We start from the raw sequence: 21,230 nt of genomic DNA, 5'->3' as shown, positions 1-21,230 counted from the left end.
ATGTACTTACGCTTACATCATATATACAATTACTGTGCCTAGGAAAAAATTTTGTTAAGAAGGTTGAGACCTAGGCTTGAATCTGTCCGGCTAATTTTCCTCTTTGTAAAATGTAAATGACAATTGCTAACTCACCGGGCATTATGGTTATACAGGTATGTAAAATTCTTGGCATGGTTCTTGTAACATTATGCATTCAATAGATGTTAGTTGTTTTTTTTTTTTTAACCTCAGTTGTGTACCATTTATAGGAGTTTGTAATCTTACCTAATCAAGTTGGTGTTTTGGGGCTGAGTTATTAGAGAAGTGAGGACGGCTGCACTGCGATGTCTGAAGGTGCAGATGGCTAGTATTTTGCCCAACTGTTGAAAATATATTTAGAGGTAGGGCTGCAGTCTAGCTTCAGACTGAACAGGAAACCTCCCCTAATCCTAACTTCGGTGTTGGTGTCTAAATGGTTGACACGGGCAAAGCCTCCCCAAAGTACTTTCTACTTTTAGCTCAACCGCGGCAAATTTCCTTAAATATCACTATGAACTTGGACCCGCCCGCATGCCCTCTCCCGGTTGGTCCGAGTGCTCCGGGCGTTAGTTCAATCCTTGGGATTTCTCCGAGTTGATTGGCCGGGCAAATAGGAAATCCCTTTACTTTTCTGATTGGTCTCGCTGGGCATTGGGGCGGGGTATATGGGCGTGTCTCGTCGGGACGCGAAGAGCTGTCATTGGAAGATGAACCCGGCGTTTCCAGAGCTTCGTGCCGTCGCCTAGGTCGCAAGGGGCAGGCCTCCTCCTGCCCAGGCTCTTATTGTCCTTGCCATTGGCCACACATGTCGTCATTCACAAATCTCATAGCTCATAGGCCGCAAAGCTCCAAGAGGCGGTGGGTGATTGGTGATTGCTGTTCCCGCCCCCGCTCCTGTCGCCATTTTGCAGAGCGAAACCCAAATCGGAAAGGCAGGGGTGTCAGTAGCGGTGCTCAGTGTGGTGGCAGGTGAGTCTTTGACTGGAGGAAAGGGTTCGCGGCACTCAAGGCCTGGCTGGATTTCTACCCTGTCAGCAGGGGAACTGGAGAGCAGCGGTTAGCCTGCGGAAAGGGGTTGGGCTCCCTTTCCCTTCTCCGCCCTCCGTGGGTCCGGGGCTGCAGGCATCCGAGAGAGACTTGGAGCGCCGTCCGGTTGAGAGGGAGCGGCCTGGCTGCCGGCTGAGAGGGCATTCGGAGGCCTTTCTCCGGTACCGGGGCGCTTGCCGGTACCACTTGGCCATCCGCTGTGATTCGTACCCGGGAGGTTTCTGGCAGTGTCTACTTGATGGACATTGGTGCTCGGGGCCGGGGAGTGTGAGCACGCCAGAGAGGCGCCGGGGTCGGCGGCGTCTCCTTCCAGAGGGTCTTGAGCGGCGCAGCGCAGTCTGGGCGCCTCTGGTAGATGAGTGGGAAGAAGAAAACAGAAGCAGTAGCGAGAACCTAGGAGGTGTGCTGTGTGTTGGTTCGGAGGGGGAATCGAGCATGAATGAGTATTTGCCTCAAATCTAACTGGCAAGTACCTTCCCTCACCCTTGTTCCGTACGGCTTCTCTCATCTGTGATATCAGTCTTTTTTCGGAAGCAAAAGCAAGGAATCTCTAGTTATGTCGTCCATCTGAAGATTTTGAGTGCTACAATGCACTGGCCTTTTATATACTTGCTATATGGGTCGTCTATGAATGATTAAAGCAGTCATTATTCTTTGGTTACAGCCGTCCACCTATACCTCATTTATGTACAGGATAAATGCTGTGCTCCTTTTCTCTGGTCGTAGAATGGAATGGTGTGTGCTTAGACATCACCCGTGATGTTAAAGAACTGCGGGAAACCTTTGAACTTCAGAGGTGGGGCTGCTTGAGTTTGTTGACCTCCCCTCTGAGGTCTCTAGGGTCCTTATGAATGGGAGATTGGCTGTCTTTACTGCATCTTCTCCCTTCTCTGTCCGGGAGTAGTTTTCCTTTTTAGTTGGTAGTTTAAAAGGAAAATTGTAGTCTTTGTAACAAGGTTTTTTTTTTTTTTAAGAAATCTTCGTAGAGTTTCAAGAGCTTGGCTAGAGGTGTAGGCCCAGTACTACTTAGAAGTCTTTAATTAGAATGTCAAGCTCACACTTCAAAGAGGCTGATATGTTAAAAGAAAAAACTAAATTTCTGCAAAGCTACTCTGTCTTTACTATGGCCTTCTTTTATAGAATCTATCATGCACTCTACTGAAAAATAAAATATTGAACACTTATGTTGTTAGAAATCCATATAGTGATTACCTTTTCGGGGATAATGATGGGAGATCTAGGTCACTGGTAATCATCTTGTTTTGATCTGTGACATGACATTTCATTGACCAGTACAGTTACCATGTGTGTTTACATACGTGTAAATTATATTTAAGTAAAAACTTAAAAAATTTGGTTGAGAGTAAGTTTATGGTCAACTCTGGATGCTACGGTATCTCCTCAGTTTTTTGCCTAGTTAGTTTCTATTAGTAGTGCACTTTCCCAGTGCTATATTTACTTACCTCTGACATTTTTTAGGTTCTTTTCTGGATATTGATACTGTCTGCTAGCCAAAGGCAACTATTAAGTTTCTAAGAGATATTGGTATTTAACCTGCCTTAAGGACTTTGCTTCATGTCCTTTCTAGTAAACTGGTTTTGCTTCGTTAGTTCTCATTTCAAGAAAACTCAGATGTATTTGTTGTGGCATTTTTTCCATTCATAAGGTGACTAAAACCTGCCACCGTAGTGGTACATTGAGATTCTCTTCCACATACCCCACTTGGATGTTGCAGTGGAAAAGAGAATTGTGTGGCAAGGCATCAAAAGGCTTAGTTGAATTTCCCTTTGAAAACAAGACACACTACTTCTTATTGACCAAACTGTACTTAAAATTTTTGCTAGGAGCTACCTCTAATAGAGACTTGTATTTTATGTATTTGTTTCCATATCTCTGCAACTTGACTTGCCTTTCTTTTTATTCAGGTAACAGAATTCACTACAATGGGGAACGTTTTTGAAAAACTGTTTAAAAGTCTGTTTGGGAAAAAAGAGATGCGGATTCTTATGGTAGGTTTGGATGCAGCTGGAAAAACCACCATCTTGTATAAACTGAAGCTGGGAGAGATTGTGACTACCATCCCTACAATAGGTATGTTAAGACCTGTGACAAGATCAGTTCACAGTTTAGTATGTTGTACTTTTACATGCCTCTTATATTACTGAATATTTCTTTTTGAAAATCTTGTCTGCCCCTAGAGCGTAAACTTTTTGAGGCCCATACTAGGTAATACAAAATTTCCTAATTGCTCCCCAGCCTCTCTAGCACATGGTTTACAGGGGAGTCAGATGAACACATTAAGCTAAGCAGATTTCACTCTTCTTGGAAAAAAAGAGAAAGATAATGATTAAAGCAGTGGGGGCAGTTAGGCCCTCCATTCCTCTTATTAATTGTGTGGGACACAGTGTGTGTTCCATCCCAAGCCTGAGATGGAGGCTGGGGAATGGGAACCTGCGTTGCCTCCTCAGTCAGTCTTTGTTCCAGCTTTTCTAAATGGAAGCGTTTCTCCACACCTAGTGCTTAAAGATGCAGTGTTTTTTTTTTCTTCACTCTGGCTCAAGCCAACTACTTGAGCTAGTATCACCTGAAGAACCTGATTTGTCCACTGCTGGAGGAAGTCTGGCAGTTTAGTTATTCCTGAAAACCAGCACTGTATTTTAAGGGCTATTTAAGAGTTTTGCAAAGGCAGTTTTGACAGAACTTAATCTTTGCCTTATGAACTGCCTCTAGATCTAAACTCCCGGGCAAGAATAGGCTCCACAGATGGCATGTGTGAACATCAGTAGTGTTCTGAATATTGGAGTGGGTACAGGAATCAAATGGTCACCTTCCAACTTGGGCAGTATCATCAGATATTGCAACATTTGAAGGAGGAGGAAACCAGATGGTGAAAATGTTCAAACCCCCAAATTTAAAAAGTGTTATAGTCCAAAAATGAAAATATCATAATTGTTTGCTTTCTCCAATTATAAAAATACTACATGCTTCCATAATGACATACATACAGAAAAACATAAACAAGTGTTAAAAACACTCTACTATTATGATTTTAAGAATTTCCTTATAAAATCATATGCATGTTGTTTTCCAGCTTACTTTGCATTAGACAGTATGTTTGGAGCTCTTTCTGTTATTTCCTCTCTGTGGAATGCTTTCCTGCCTTCTTCCTTAGCTCCCTTCCCCCACTTATGTAGCTCATGCCAGCTATTCTTTTGGTCTTAGTTTAAACATTATTTCTCAGGGACACCTTTCCTGACTCCTTGGACTGGTTTTCCCCTGGCATAAGTTTCCATAGCAACCTGGACTTCTTAGTAACTCTCAGCACATTTGTCATTGCTTGCTCACTGTCTCTTTTCCTCCCTACAGTGAAAATAAGAACAGGAATCACGTCTGTCTTACTTACCACAGTCCCCAAGCACCTAGTAAAACACCTGACAAATAGTAGATGTCCAGTAAATATTTGGTGAATGAATTGAATGCTGATCTTGTGGTAGATTGTTGAAGTGGTGGTCCCCAGCGAATCATGCCCTTCAGTGTCCACACCCTTGTGCAGTCCCAGTGCAGTGATGCTGAGTTTGGCCATGTGACTTGCTTTGGCCAAGGGGACATCAGCAAATGTAATTCAAACACAGATGTGGTAAGTGCTTGGGCCTTGGGGGTAGGAAAACTGCCCCCACCTTATAAGGAAGCTCAGCATTCCTTGAGAATAAAAAGACCATGTATAGAAAGAGGGGCCCAGACCAAGCCCCAGTGGTCTCACTAGCTGAATGCAACATCAAATTTTAGTAACTGGATAATATTCCATTATGTGGATATGTTTTAAACAAATTTCCAGTGATGGATGATTAGGTCATTTGCAACAGTTCTTTGTCAAAGATGCTGAAGTAAGCATCTTGAACATTTCTGCAAACATGTTCTTTCTCTCCTTGTAGTAATCCCTGGAGGAAGGATTGGTATGTTAAAACTAATGTACCTTTAAAATGTGTGTACAAATTGTCAAACTGCTCTCCAAAAAGATGGTGTTACCAACTATTAAAATTGTTCATTTCTCCAGGGAATTTCCCAATCTGATAGGGAAAAAACCCTGACTTCTATTGGGATTTCTTTTGTTATAAATGTATATATTCAAATGACCATTGGCCATTTGTATTCTGTACTTGTTTTTAATATTGTTCAACTCTTTTTCTGTTAGGATATTTATCTGTCTCTGAGCAATTTGAAGAAGGCCATCATGGGTCAAGAACAACTTTTGTTATGTGTTATTTGTTTTCTAGTTAATTGTCTTCCAGCCTTGTTTTTCTGTTTTTTGCCATACAAAAGTTAAATATTAAGAGGTAGTCAAATTTACCTGTTTTTTTTTTCTTTTTTAAGTTTTGGTGTAATTTTTAGAAAGGTCCTTCCCCATGCCAAGATCATAAAAATATTCACCAGTAATGTTTCCTGCTGGTTTTATGGGTTATTTTTATTTCAAATTTTAAAACATTTAAATATCCATTTATCTATTTGAAGTTTGTTTTTCTGTTATGAGTAAAGCAGGTATTTAGTCTCGTTTTTCAAATGAGTAGGTCAGTGCTGTCCAATAGAACTTCCTGCAATGATGGAAATGTTCTTTGCCTTCACTGTCCAGTGTGGTAGCCATTAGCTGCATGTGGTTTTTGAGTACTTAAAATGTGGCTAGTGTGAGGGAGGAGCTGAACTTTTAATTGTTCACCTTTTAAATTTTGTTAAATCTAAAGAGCTATGCGTATGTTAAACATGTACAGGGAGACAGAGTTGTCCCATGCCATTTTTTGAATAATTTTGCCATGCTCATTTTAAATGCCTTCTTCATCATATACTAAATTCTCATAGGGTATGTGTGTGTCTTTTTCTGGGCAACTTCCTGTTGTAGTCATTTAAACTCAGTTACTTCAAGTATTACTAGAGTTTGATAATATATTTAAAAACAATTCACTGTTTTCAGAGTTCCTGCTTATGCTTGTTTATTTTTCCAGGTTAAATTTAAGATCATTTTGCTAAATTTCCTACCCCCCTCCCCCATCACTTCAGGATTGGAATGGCATTGAATTTATACATCTGTTTAGTACGAATTTAGATTGCTGCAATGGAATGAATGTCTCTCATTGCAACAAGGCAGGACTCAAAGTGGTATTTGGAAATCGAGCAGGCCCAGGTTGTGGTGGGCCTTGACAGTCATGTTTGGGATTTGGGTGTGGGAAGCGAAGGCAAGATTCTTTTCTTCTTCTTCTTTAAAGATTTCAAACATAAATGTGTTAGAGAAGTGATATGACCACATTATATGTTTTTGATAGCTTTGATTAGAAAATGTTAAATGGATGGAGAAAGGAAGAGTAGCTACAGGTAGATTAGGCTATTTCAGTAATGGAGGCTAGAAATGACAGTCTCTTAGGTTAGGGGGACTGAAATATTTAGAGGTTGAATTGTTAAGATCTGGTAATGCATTTTTAGGGATGAGAGAGTTGGCAGTGTCAGGGATGGAGTGGAGATCTTAAAAGTTAGGTTTTGGCATATGGCCTTTATTGGAGCCTTTGAGAGACATCTAACCAAAGATGTTGGATGGAAAGTAGGATCATGAGCCTGAAGCTCAGGAAGAAAATATGGGTTGAGGTAATATAAATTTGAGAGTTGTTAGCACACAATGGTAATGAAGCCCTAAGTGTGAGTGAGATTACCTTGTGGAAAGAGGACAATGAAAGGGACAGGACAGAGCCTTGCAAGCTGTCATTTAAGGATCAGTTAAATGTGGCTGAGCGCACTAAGGAGCCAGGGAAGTACAGCCAGAGACATAGAAGGAAATGGGGAAGCTAGGGAAGAGTTTCAAGGAGGGAGTGAGCAGTAGTGCCAGATAGAAAATCAAATTATGTAAGAACTGAGGTGCTTCTGCTGGCTTTATTGACGTGATCGTGGTTGACCTTGGCGAGACTAGCTTTGTAAACACAGTAAAGCAGAGCTAAGGTGCTGTTGGGTGAGAGGTGACACGACACCGTGAAGTGGCTAATCTTCTTAGAGAAGTTTAACTTTAAAAGGGAAAATAGAGGGTAGTAGCAGGTGAAGATGTGGAGTCAAGGAAGGGTTTTTTTGAAGATGAGAGAGACTTAACCATGCTGAGAAGAACAGGTTGGAGATTTTGAATAGGGTGAGAGAATAACAATAGTAAAAGTTTCCAGAGTGTGGGTGGATGCACATGGGTGGGTGGGACTGGCTTTAGATAGTTGTCCCCTGCTATTGTTTCAAAAAGATTGGAGAAAAGTGTGGGTGAAGATGTAGGTAGGTTTCTACCTTGTGTGGTGGGAAGTGGAAGTCAGTCCCATTCATGGCTTCTGTTTGCTCTGAAGTACACTGTAAGATCTGCTGAGGAAAGGAGGGGAGGTTGAGACACCTGTTGTGATGAATGGAAAAGCAAGCTGACTAACATACTCTGTTTTGTAAAGCAGTAGATCTTAGACTAGCAAGCTGCTTTATAAATTAAAGTACTGCCCAAATGTTAGCTGACATTAATTTGAATTGTTCACCCAGCAAAAGTCTTCATTAAAAATTTCCTCCATCTTCCCAATTTAGGTTTCAATGTGGAGACAGTAGAATATAAAAATATCAGCTTTACAGTCTGGGATGTTGGTGGCCAAGACAAAATCAGACCTTTGTGGCGACATTATTTCCAGAATACCCAAGGTAAAGATTTTCTAGTCCGTAGCCTGGGAACCGTTTTTATTACATGTGTTTTAAGATGGATGCTTGAAGCAAAACCTTGTGGTGCTGTGCTTTATTTGGACTGTCAAGTCATTCCTTCTCTTCTGATGATCCATTTACACTTACTGGCAGGGTTTCTTCTTGAGAAATGGTCTCTGCCTTCTTGGAAAAAGTACTTGGGCTTTAATTCCCTGCATAGGAAAATCTTAATCCAGAATAGTTAAGAAAATAGTTTTCCTGATGAATATTATCTTTTGGTTAATTGAGAACTATGTGTGTCTTAGACAAAGTACCAGTTTTTGAAGAATCTGAATTCAGCAAACTCCTTTAAATCATCGAGAATGTCTAAATACCATTCCTCTGGCGAGAAAGTGATGAACAGGGAAAGCTAGAACCCCAAATTCCAGCATCGTGTGTAGCCACAGTCCTTCCCCTGCTGTCCTGCTTGTCTACAGGTGCATCCATAAGCATGAATATTCCAGATTGTTACCATATTTCCTTATCATTGGTTTCTTAAAAGTTGAGTTTTAATGTATCCCACTTGCCCATCAATCTGAATTTTTTTCATTGGTGGATATTTTGCATAAATGATATCTTACAGAACATTGCCTATCAAGATATCTGTAGACTGTTCACATAATTTTTACACCCTGATTCTCATGTAGAATCATAACCATATGGCATCTCCATACTCATTTTACAATTTATTTGGATTCTTTTTATTTTGAAGATTCTACTACTGTGATGTTTCCATTGCATGTGTTTCATAACAAAGGTTTAAATTTGTCAGTCTTTTAGGACCAAATACACAAGTTGACCGTCCCTTTGTTTTGTATCATTGTTTTAGCTATATTACCTTTAACATTTTATTTGCAGTTATTTTATCAGCCTGTAGATATTAGAATGTCTTTCCTCAAAATAGTGCATTTATCTTTTTTTGCAACTTTTGTTAGTGGAAAATTAAAAATAAATGCTACAGAAAGAGAAAAGATATGTAACAAACCCCCATATACCCATCGCCCAGCTTCAACATTTACTTATTGACATTTTGGCCAGAGTATGTAATAGCAAATCCCAGATGTGATGCCTTTCATTCATATATCCTTTAGTGTTCATTTCAAACTGATAGTCATTTTTAAAAACAATCTGCATGCTATTATCGTACCTCCAAAATTAATATTAATTCTTTAATATCTAAGTACCCAGTCCTTATTCAAATTTCTCCAACTGTATCAAATATGTCCTTTCCTAGTTTGATTTGTTTGTATCAGGAATCAGAGTCTGCACATTGCATTTTATTGTTATGTCTCTTTAATCTCTTATTTCTGTGACAGTTCTCCACTCCATTTTTTTTCTATGACATTTTTTGGTCAGATGTTTATCTCACATTTAGAGATAACAATTTGGCTGATTGTTATGTCATTTAACTTGTTGGTCTGTCTGTAGATATCTTGTAAAATGGTAGTTTGTTCTAGAGGTCTGATTATATTCTGATTCATTTTGGGGGCAAGAATACTTCATAAGTGGTGCTAAGTACTTCATACTGTGTCACATCTTAGCACAAAAGTTTCATTGTCACACTTGCAGTGATGCTGAGTGAATTTAGATAGTATCAGCCTAATTCTCCTAAAATGAAGTTCGCTATTAACCTTTCTTCACCCAATGACTTTAGCATTCATTGAATACTATTACCTAGGCCTGTTATTTCATGGGGAGTTACAAAATGGTGATTTTTCTACATCTTGTTATTCCATCTACATTTGTTAGCTGAAATTCTTCTAAACAAAGAATTCCTTCATCAAATATTTGTTTTTTCTGAAATACAGTTTATACAAGAAAGGCAGGAGAAATACTTTTCTTTATTTTCAGACAAACAGCTTGATACTCTAGCAACTTCAGTGATGACTCTTACTTAGATTTTTATATCTTTGTGTTTCAATCCATTGCAGAATAGACTTTTTGATACTTAAGAATATCCACTTATCTTGGATTGACAGTTGCCATACTGGCCAAACTATTGCAATTCCTCATCAGTAATAAACTAGAAAACGTGGGTTTAAACCACAGCTCTGCTATGAAATCTTGGAAAGTTTCTGTTTCAATTTCCACATCTATAAAATGTAGGTAACACCTACTTAAATGAACTTAATTTTGTAAAATGCTTAGTTCTGTGGTTGGAAGGTAATAGGTACTCAGATAGGAGCCTGTGTTACTAGTCTGGTTCTCCAGAGAAATAGAACCAATAGGATGGATGGTTATACAGTTGACCCATAAATGATGCAGGTGTTGGGGATGCTGACCCCCTGTGCAGCTGAAAATCTGTATATAACTTTTGACTTTCCAAACGCTTAACTACCAGTAGCATACTTTTAACCGGAAACTTACTGATAATATAGATAGTTGTTAACACTTGTTTTGTATGTTATACCTATTATATACAATTCTTACAGGAAAGTAAGCTAGAGAAAAGAAAATGTTTTTTCAAATGGTTGCAAGTCTCCAAGAAAATTTCTAATATATTTATTGAAAAAGTTCCACTTATGATGGACCCATGCAGTGCAAACCCATATTGTTCAATGGTCAACTGTATATATACATGTTTATATGTATATGAGATTTATTATAAGGAATTGGCTCACATGGTTATGGAGGCTGAGTAGTCCCTGGACCTGCAGTTGGTGATTTGGAGAAGCAGGAGAACTGATGGTGTAAATTCTGGTCTGAAGGCAAGGGAAAACTGATGTCCCAGTTATAAGACAGGCCGAGAATGACGTGGACTGCTGTGGCAGAGTCTTCCATGTTCTGTATTCGGATAGTGTGTTGGATTCCTCCAGGGCACCTTCTCTGGAGATCCTTTTGGCTCCACCTCTGACTTCAGCCAGTGTAGCAGTGGCCAGGTCTATGCAGGTTTCAGCCATTTTTGCTCAGATACACCTTTGCTCATGTACCTTTCTTTTTGCTTCCTGTTGTTTCTCTGATGATATATAGCATGGGAGGCTGCAGAGACTTCTGACACCAACTATGTGGAGTCAGGCTAGACTTCACAGGCTAAAGGCCCAAGACTCCCTCACTTTAGATACCAGTTGCAAATTCAGGGGTCCCAGACCACCCTCACTCTGGTTAACGGGCTACACACTTGGCAGTTCCTACTACCCCCTCAGGTTCAATAATTCATTAGAATGACTCACAGGAATCAGGAAAGCACTATACTTAAAATTGTAGTTTATTATAGCAAAAGGATATGGATGTATGGGCCAAAGGGAGAGACACGTAAGGTGAGATACCAAACACAAAGCTTCCACTGTCTTCTTTCCGTGGAGTCAGGATGCACTACCCTCTGGCACACATGCAGAGTATTGCCACCCAAGGTAGCTTATCTGAACTTTGATGTCCATAGGTTTTATTGGAGCTTTAATATATCGGCATGATGTAGAAATGAAATGATTAAAAATGAGCTTAACCTTTTCTCTGTAAATTCTTTTTATTGTCAATCTAGTAAAGGCTGTGATGATTCTGAAAAAGATAGGCTCATTGAATGCAAGGCAGACTTCCTACCTCTAGAGATTATGTATCCTTTTATATTGATTGCTTTCAGTGAAACCGCACACGTAAGCAGGGAAAAGTTGTCAGGACATATAAACAGCTGCACTTTCCAGGTTCAGATTACTAACGTGCTTGGGTTTCTTTCCAGGTCTGATTTTTGTGGTTGACAGTAATGACAGAGAGCGGGTCAATGAGGCCCGAGAAGAACTAACCAGAATGTTAGCAGAAGATGAGCTCAGAGATGCAGTTTTATTGGTGTTTGTAAATAAACAGGTATGTTGTTGGCTTTCTGAATACAGGGACTGAAATTCCTGCCAGGTGCTTACTTAAAAATATAGATACTGAAATGAGATGTCTGCCTCTTTCTCTCCAGTCCCTACCATAACCTTTCTGTCCATGTCCTATTTAGCATATGTCTTGAATCCATTCAGTCACTCACTCAGTGAATATTAATTGAGCATCTACTAAGATCCAGGTCTTACTTTAGTTATTGGTGATACAGCAGATGAACAAGACAGACAAAAATCTCCATGTTTGTGAAGTTTACATTCTAGCGGGAGGAGAGTCAGTCAATAAATAATAGGTAATGTGTCTGGTGGAGGTGGTGTGGAGGAAGATAAAGGAGAGAAAGGGGTCAGGATGGGTGCAGGGAAGAGCCAGCTGCCTCTCTGATAAGATAACATGTGAACAGAGACCTGAAGGCCAGCAGGAAGAGAGCCACATGGGTCTAGGAACAGCAAGTCAGCCAGTGCAGCTGGAAGGGGGTGGGAGGTGACAAGGCAGGAGATGATCGCATCAGTGGGGACTATGGTCAGGAAGAAGGAGGGCTTCTACATACAGGTAACATACAACAGTAAGAGAAGGTGGGGGAAGGGCCAAGCCTCAGGACTCCAGGTGGACTAAGTACAGAAAGGATGGTAGAATCATGTGGAATGTAGCCTAATATAACCATGGTTACGTTTTGATGTGTTTCCTTCAGCTTTTTCCTCCAGGAATACATTTGTTCGGTAACTGAGATCATACTGTTCTGACAGTGTTACATCCTGTTTTGTCACTTCAGATTTATTGAAAGCATTTTCTCTTGTCATCCAACTCTTTATAAATGATTTTAAGTGGTGGATGGATCATCATTCACTTAACCATTACCCTGCTGTTAGGTTGATGTCAGTCCAGAATTTCACTAGTGAACATAATGTACTTTCAAAAAAGAAAATAACATTTGCTTTTTAAAATTATTAGAACAGAACATGCTCATGGTATAATATGGAAATAGTTCCAAATATCAAATGAAATATTCTAGGCTCACTCTTCAGGGTCAAACATTGTTAAACTTCCTGGAGGTATATATAGTTTCTATGCCTATATAAGCAGCTTATATGATTGTATTCACATTTAAATTCTGGAAATCATATTTTGTATTCCATTTTGCATCATGCTTTATCACGTAGCATATCTTTTGACGTCCTTCCATATCAGTACATTTAGACCTACTTTGCTCCTTAATGCTAATTTATTCTAATTTAGTTTGAGCTTACTATGTGCCTCACACTTGGAATACATCAGAGAACAAGATAAGAGATTTCTGTCCTTGTCAAAGCTTGCATTCTAGTTAAGGGAGACAGATAATAAATAATAAACATACTAAATAAACAAATTTTATAATATAGTAACATGTGGTGAGTGCTGTATTTAAAAAAATTAAGCAGGACCATTAGGAGGGGTTGTGGGGGCATTGGGGCTTAGGTCCTGAAGGCCTTACAGTCCATCGTCAGGACTCGGGGTCTTATCAGAAGAGGTGGAACTCTTGCAGGGCTCTGAGAGAAGAATGACTCGATCTGACTTCCAGGGACTTCTGTGTTGAGAATCGACTTTAGAGGAGCAGGAGCTGAAGCAGTGAGACCAATTAAGAAGTTATTTCAGGAATCCAAGCTAGAAATGATGTGAGATCAGGGTGGTAGCTGTGGAGGTGGTGTGAAGTGGTCAGATTCTGAATATATTTTGATGGGAGAGCCAATAGAATTTCCTAATGTGGAGTTAATAAGAGAGATTAAGATGATTTCAAGGTTTTGACTCTGAGCAACTGGAAGCCTAGAGTTACCATTAGCTGAGGTAAGACTGTGGATTGGAGTAGGTTTTTGGGAAAGAACGTAAGATTTCATTATATGAGTACAAACTGACTTTTGAATATAAAAATAAAATATGACTTCTGAATTTTCTTTTTCAAGGATCTTCCCAATGCTATGAATGCAGCAGAGATAACAGACAAGCTTGGCTTACATTCCCTCCGCCAGAGAAACTGGTACATTCAGGCTACTTGTGCCACCAGTGGAGATGGACTTTACGAAGGCCTGGACTGGCTCTCCAACCAGCTCAAAAACCAGAAGTGATTGCAAGCACCCCATTCCCTGTGCATCGTGGCAGAATTAGCTGGCCTCTTCTGTGTGCATGTGTGCGTGTGAGGAGCCAAGTGTGGATGTGTGGCTGGGAGTGGGAGCAGCTTTCTCACACTGTGCCTTATACATGCTATAAGAAAACCAGTCTTAACATTTTAAGGAAAACCAGTGTTACATTTTAAGTGCTACCTTCCATGTCAGTAACTTTGATGATCAATGTTGTCATTGATGTGAAGTCCGGAGGGCTCATTGGTGCACGATAGCCAGTGTGGTCTCGGTGCGATGGGGGAGGAGGAGGAGAGTCGGCATGTGGACCGTGTTCAGTTGTGCAGTCCTGGACCTGGCGTTTCTGCGTGCCTAGAGTCCTGTTAGACTTTGGTGTCCTTTTGTGAAAAGGAAGAAATTCATTCTTTCCCATCACTGCCAGAGCTAGCAACTCACTTTTCAGTGCTTTAAAGCAAATGATCCTCAAGAAGAAAAGGCACTTGGCTTACTGTAAATTTGAGGTTCAGATTTGAACTTTCCCCTTAAGTTATATTCTAGCCTAGACTTCCTGGTTTAACATGCTTTATTTAAAGGAATCGGTGGTCTTTTTCTTTTTTTAGAGGATCAAGACTCTGTAACACTAGAATATTATCCAGCCCTTCCCTTACACTAGTTCCTTCCCTTGTTTGCCTCTTACTTGCCAAATGGAGACTGTGTGGGGTAGTAACCCAGCGGGGAGGCTAAGGCTCTACTGGGGCCTCGCAGCCAAGCAGAGGGTCAGGTTAAGGAAGTAAGGTGATAGTCATGTTTGTGTCCTTGCATCACCACCTCAGGCTTCAGGCTCCTGAGACTGCTGCTCCCACTTCTCTGCTCTGCTGAATGTGCTGTGCTCGAAGCAGGAGGCTCACTCCTGGGATGGAATCACCAAGTACAGTTACCTTAGCCCAACTTTCAGTTGGTTAGTTTCTGTGCCCAGAACCACTCACCTGTGAGTTCTGAGAGAGTGTGAGAGAGTCAAGAGGTTAGTTTTGGGGACAAGATTCTCGGCATCCCTGGTATTGCCCCCAAGTTGGTGCTAAATTTTGCTATGAAAATTGTGTAGTCTAGACCGCTCTCTGTGGCACTGACCCCCTCTTCTGGATGGCAATAATGTCTTATGTGGAAATGTGCTTTATGATGTCCTCAAAATATTAATAAAAATGGTCTGGAGATGAGCTAGGTTCATTCAGTAGTCTAGAGCTCTTTTGCCCAGATAGCTGTTGGCCAGATTTGTACCCAAGCGCTTCCACTACTTTACCTTTTAAAATTCCTTTTTCAAAAAATCTTTATTCAAATTACAGAGGAGGGGAACAGAAGGTGAGTTTTAACCTAAGTGAACTTTGTTTATTGATAACAATGAAGTTGATTTTACTAGGAAGAAATTTCACACCATGATAAATGTGGAGCATAATGTTTTTCTTTAAAATACTAATTTTAAAGAATGTTCATTGCACTACTGGCAACCGAGTCCAGATGTGATTTTTAACCATTTAGTATTTAGGTTGTACGCCTCAAATTGGTAGGGACAGTGTCTCACACTTTCGTACTTATGCTTAGTACGGTGTACCTAGTACAGCGCTAGGCCTCGTTAAACACTTGCTGATTGGTTGGCCAATAAAGAACTTGCTTTGGAAGGAGGAGAGGACAGCCAGGTGCTTCTAAATGTCTTGAACTACTTTAAAACCCCTTTCTTTCATCTCAGCAGATTGCTGCTGAAAACTCCCAGGGTACTTGTACAAAAGACAACCACAAAGGTGCTGCCCGCCCTTACACCTGTAGCATCATTCCTCTCTGCTGTTCTTCACAGCACCTTCAACTACAGTCTTACTCTTTCTATGATTTTGGAACTGGTGAGCAGGGTAAGTGAGAGACACTTCAGTGTAGTGGCTTTGGACAAAGATCTGGGCCCCTGAAAGCCATGTTCACATCCCAGCTGTGTCCCCCACTAGCTGCTGGCTCAGACCATTTACTCTTAGCCTCCATCTCTCTGAGCCTCAGTTTGCTTGACTCTTAAATGGGGAATAACAATACCTACCTAGTAAGATTCTGAGGACTACATGTCTCAGACCTTTGTATGCCTGGCTCTGGTGTTTCCCTGAGGACATCTTGAAGTCCAAAGTGGCCAGTTTGCTGGCTGCAAACTGATCAACATTACTTACAGGAGAAGGGAAGTGGGGTGGGATGGGGCTGTATTTATTCTCTGTCCTGCTCTGTTCACCTAATCAGCTCAGTCCTTTTTTAGCCATGGTTAGAATGAGACCAGCTTGTATGCTTATTTTAAAAGCACATTACTATGTCCACTCTCTCCTCTTTTTTCTTCTTTTTTGCTTTTTTTTTGTTGAAAATTCTGTGGTTTTTAGTATATTCACAGAGTTGTGTGACCACCAGTACTAACTGTAGGCTCTTCATCACTCCGTAAAGAAACCCTGGATCCGTTAGCGTCACTCCCCATTCCTGCCTTCCCCCAGCCGCTGACATCCACTAGGCTCCTTTCTGTCCCCATGGATTTGCCTATTCTGGGCGGGTAAGCTGGTGGGTGCTTTAGAACTGCTGGGGTGCCAAGGGCCTGACCTGATGGCAGCAGCTGTCCTGAGGCATCAGTCTGAGTTAGGAGCCCCAGGAAAGAGCCATAGTTAGGTGACCATGGGATTTATCTGCAGAGGCAACAGGATAATAATTACGTAGGGATGCCAGGTGAAAATTGCGATGTCATCCTGTGTCAGAATGGCAAGAGCTCTGAATCTGGAATCAGGCTGAGGCTAAACTTAGAGCTCTACCCATTCACTAGCTGAATTGAGCTGGACTACTCAGCCCTGACCCTTGATTTTCTCCCCTGGAAATGGAAGGTCCCAGGCATACCCGGGGTGCAGCTTTCTGAATGCTAAGAGTTTGGGGTGATGTGGAGGCTCCATGGGTCAAAGCTGTATATTGTGGATCATGTCATTTGAACTGTTTTAAGTAACGCCTTAACAGGGCTGAGTATTTGCCTGTGTGTTTCGCAGGACAGGAGGGTTTTCCCTCCCGTGGAAGGTTCAAGTAGAATGAAATATGACACCTGGGTCCTTTGTCCATAGGTATGTGGCAGAGGTTGTCAGATAGTATGCAGAGAATCTGATGATACATGCTGTGGCAATGCTTTTTTTCCCTTTAAAATTTTTGAAATTTTCCACCTTTTTCAGTAGGAGCTTTGTTGAGAACAATTCACATTCCATTCAGTTCATCCTGAAGTGTACATGAGTGGTGTTAGTGTACTCATGGAATTGTGCAGTCGTCACAGCAGCCAGTTCCGGAACATTTTCATTGCCCTGACAAGAAACCCTGTACCTTTAGCAGCCACTCCCCATTTCTCATACCCCCCACCCCCCACCGGTCCTAGGCAACCGCTAAGCACTGACCCTTTCTGTCTCTGTAGATTTGGGGAGGTGCTTTTTAAACTTTGCCTTTTCACCACTGCTGGTCTCTGAGGCGCACCACACTAAGAATGTCTCTCCTATTTTGACTTACTCTTCTCATCCTCTTTTACGCTAATGCATGGTGTGGGAAGGGCTCTAGGACGATGCTGTGGCAAGCATTGGATGGAGCCGGAACCAGAAGGCCTCCCGGGTCCAGCCAGTAAGCAGTTGCTGCTGTGTTTCCCCACTAGGTGGTGCTGATGCTCCATCCTGTTGACCCACAGGCAGCCCTGGCTGCGGTGGGCCATGGGGATTAATAGAATCCATTTTCTTATCTGGACACCAAACGTGACCAAGAAAACAGCGACAATGCCATAGATATGCCTGGAAGAGAAAGGCAAAATAGGCACCCAGAGCAGAGGACTTTGCCAATAATAAAAGCAGCCGCAGGATTCGCAGCAGTAATTTTCATGTTAAAGCAGTAATCACTACTATTTATTGAGCATACTGGATACCATCTATGCACTTTATATACATCATCTCTATAATCTTCACACCCAGCAAGCATGTGCAATATATATGCTTTACAAAGGGGGAAACCAAGGTTCAGAAGATAAAGTGATTTGCTGAAGGCCATGTGGTCATGATTCAATTGCGGGTCTGGGCACCAGAGCCCATATCCTTTCAGTTTACACTGCTGCTAATACATGGACATTGGCTTCCAGAGCTTGGCAGACATGGAGGGAAGGAAGCAAAAGTGCCCAGTGGTGACATCTAGGGAGGGTCCAGAGCCCAGGGATACGGAGCAGCATGCAAAGAACCATGCCAGCTGACATGCGAGGGGGGATGAGTGGGGAACGAGCAGTGGCCGGAGCGGGAGGAGCCAGGACACAGGCCAGTGGGGATCGTAGCCAAGGGAGACTTGGACCTACTCTGGATGCTAATAATGTTCTTTGGGAAGCAAAAACTAATCACTATTGTAATGGCTACTCAACTGTATAAATTTACTAAGAACCAGAAAATTGTTTGCTTATAATGGGTGAATTGTATGGTACATAAATGATACCTAACAAAACTGTGTGGAATTTATAATCACGAAACCAATCCCAATAGGGGTGCAGAATCAGTAGGTCTCAGCAGTGCTGTAGGCATTTTGAGAAGAGAGAGAGGGAGAGAAGCATTTCAGAGTAGAAAGCCTGACCAATGTCTGTCCAGCCTCTGCTTGAATGTTTCCAGTGCCAGGGAGCTCAGTATCTCATAAAGCAGCCCATCCCAGTTTGCAATAACTCTAGTCCTTAGAAAGTTGGAATCTGTCATTTGTCCTTATTCTATGCCGAATAAACCTCTTTGCTTTACTATGTAACATTTCTTTGAGCACTTGAGATCAGTCATTGTGTTTCCCTAAAATCATTTTTATCCCCTACAGACCCCCAAGGCTTTTCATATGATAAGGTTTCCAGTCTCTTCCATTCTGGTATCTCTCTGCCACACTTGCTTTGATCTGTCAGCATCCTTCTTAAAATGTGAGGGGCCAGTGGTGGGCCCCATATTCTGTAGATGCCAGCCCAGTGCTGTGGTGGTTTGCGTCCTAGAGTTAATGTTCTCTGGGTCAAATTCTCACTCCACTACAGGCCAGCTGTGTGTCAATGTTAAAAATACCAACCTCTCTGAGCCTTGCATTTTAAATCAAGCCCTTATTTCTTCATCTTGCCCATCAGGAAACCTGAAAGATTCTCATGTGCTTCACTAAAATTAAGTATAGAATATGCACAGCAGTGCTTCTGTGTGCCTATCAACAATGGAAATGAGGTTAATTGACCAGTAGTTACCCTTAGGGAGTCACACTGGTCCACTAGAAACACCACCATCTTTTATAAGAGCCCAAAACCTAGCTGTCTACAGATCTGCATCATCAGACATACCAATCTGTAATTTCTGTAATCCACTTTGTCACATTTGGGTACCATTTCTCCACCTCCAGTTTCCCCCCCACTCCTCTCAGCTTCCTGATTTCTCAGCATTTACCAGTAGGGGTTCTGAAATCACGCTAGAAGGTTCTGGATATATGTAGTTGGAATCAGGAGAGGACTCATGTAAAGCAGCAGGGCCCTCCTTGAGCGCTGCAGCATCTGTCTTGGGTCCCAGTTACCCCATAATCATGTTTGTTAACCTTTCCAGGTTGAAGATTATTCTCTTTAACAAAGGAAATGGAAGAAAATTGGGAGAAAGGAGGCTTTAACTTTTTCCAGTCTTTTGTTAACGTCATGTCATGTGCCTTGAGTATCTCTGTTATTCTGGCTCTGAAAAGTTTAGCTTTTAAAGACTTCTTTTGTTACATTTTATTATAAGCCCTTGCCATTCTGGGACTCAATAATAGTAACATTAATATCACCTTATATTTATTGTATACTTACCATGTTCTAGGCACTGTGTTAAATGCCTTACACATACTCATCTCATTAGTAAACATTTATGAAAACATCCATTCTTATAGTTTGTCCTTTTGTTTTTCTAATTCATGTCCTCTTAAAAATCTGAGTTTAGCTATGAGCTCCCAGTGTGGCCATTTGGCATTTCTTTAAAATCTACCACTCTTTGCTTTCTCCTGGGTGGGTGTGTCTTGCCTCTGAGGTGGGTGTGTCTTGCCTCTGAGGCCGGACAGCTGGGTACAGAGGGGTCCTGCCTTCCAGTACGGAGTGGTTCTCTGGAGCTGGATGGACGGTGCAGTGTCTTAACTCAGAGTAATTGATGGCTATGTAAGGGAGGAGAGAAGCTAAAATCTAACCACAGAAGGAAGCAGAAGGTGGAGAGGTGGGCTGAGCGTCGGGCCCTAGGGGTAAGGAGTCCAAAGGTTAAAATCTGAGAATGGTCAGGAAGTAGAGAGAAGGAAGTCATTCTGGATGGAGGCGGGCTAGAACCCATCTGTGAGGGTTAATTTTACACGTCAACTTGATGGTGATCCTTTCAGATGCCCAGATAGCCAGTAAAACAGTATTTCCGAGTGTGTCTGTGAGAGTATTTCTAGAAGAGATGAGCATTTGACTCAGTAGACCGAGAAAAAAACTTATCCTCACCAATGTGGGCAGCCATCATCCAATCCACTGAGGGCCAGAATAGAACAAAAAAGTGGGGGAAGTGCAAATTCTCTCTCTCTCTGATCTGGGACATCCATCTCTCCTGCTCTTGGATATTGGAATGAGAGCTCCTGGTTCTTGGGCCTTGGACTCTGAGACTTAGACCAGGTTGATCCTCCTTTGGCCTTAGACTGAATTATGCCACCAGTTTCCCTGGGTTTTCTGTTTGCAGACATCATCTCATGGCATATCTCAGCGTCCACAACTAATCTAATAATAAATCATAATAAATCTCTCATATATCACTATAGATCCTATTGGTCCTGTTTCTCCCCCCACATATCACTTCTTTTTTCAACAGTGAGGTTCAGAAATGAGTCCAGGCTCTTTCCCCTACTTCTTTAATGTGCCAAGGACTGAGGCTGACAACTTGCAGGTACGACCTTATAGGATGCTCTACTTTTAACAGATTGAGCATTTCTAATGATTTCCAAAGAGCTGGATTTCCTCATCTCTTCAGGATCTTCTGTTCCATTCTGTGATTTGCATTTTAAAAAAGTTACAGCCTCTGCAGCTGTGCTGTCAACTGTTTGAGATAAGGGACTGTTTTTTGCAAAATTGCCTTCTAGAGCCTAGCACTGGGTAGGTGTTCAACAAATATTTGCTGAATTAATGAGTGAAATCAAAGTGTTCTCCTTATGCTCTTCTGGCTGGCTAGTGTAGAGAAGGGTCCCCAATATCGTTTATATTTCTTTCTCCTTTAACTGATCCTAGAAAGTCTCCACAATGCATCCGTTCTCAGATGTATGGATTTCCAGGCAAATATTTTGCACACACAGACTACTCAACATATATTATTTGTTCATCTGCTTAAGACCCCAGAAGAGACCAGCACCCTAAAGGAGCAAATATTTCTCATTTAGGCTCCCCAACCCAAAGCAAATATCTTAGGGATAAGCATGCAGTAGGCAGTTAATAAATGGTGACTAATTAAGGGGTATAAATATGCAAAAGTGGTAAATTAGAAT

At 41.5% G+C, this 21,230-nt stretch overlaps 1 protein-coding gene across 1 annotated transcript; it reads left to right on the top strand.

Moving 5' to 3' along the window:
- The first annotated feature begins 910 nt into the window (after positions 1–910).
- On the top strand, positions 911–14,906 carry LOC108409358 (ADP-ribosylation factor 2). Its single transcript, XM_073235727.1, has 5 exons — positions 911–990; positions 2,994–3,159; positions 7,648–7,758; positions 11,468–11,592; positions 13,545–14,906. Exons 2-5 carry the CDS (start codon positions 3,012–3,014, stop codon positions 13,704–13,706), a joined length of 546 nt encoding a protein of 181 aa, XP_073091828.1. The 5' UTR covers positions 911–990; positions 2,994–3,011; the 3' UTR covers positions 13,707–14,906.
- The last annotated feature ends 6,324 nt before the right edge of the window (positions 14,907–21,230 follow it).

Source organism: Manis javanica, chromosome 4, assembly GCF_040802235.1.
Source record: "Manis javanica isolate MJ-LG chromosome 4, MJ_LKY, whole genome shotgun sequence".
Lineage (NCBI taxonomy): Eukaryota > Metazoa > Chordata > Mammalia > Pholidota > Manidae > Manis > Manis javanica.
Note: the sequence above shows the minus strand (reverse complement) of the source record. Positions and strands in the feature narration are given on the sequence as shown.

Excerpts from the sequence above, each read along its gene's own strand:
- LOC108409358 (XM_073235727.1), top strand. The coding sequence starts at position 3,012 with ATGGGGAACGTTTTTGAAAAACTGTTTAAAAGTCTGTTTGGGAAAAAA. Across the intron at positions 3,160-7,647 it reads GACTACCATCCCTACAATAG|GTTTCAATGTGGAGACAGTA; the intron begins GTATGTTAAGAC and ends TTCCCAATTTAG. Across the intron at positions 7,759-11,467 it reads TTATTTCCAGAATACCCAAG|GTCTGATTTTTGTGGTTGAC; the intron begins GTAAAGATTTTC and ends GTTTCTTTCCAG.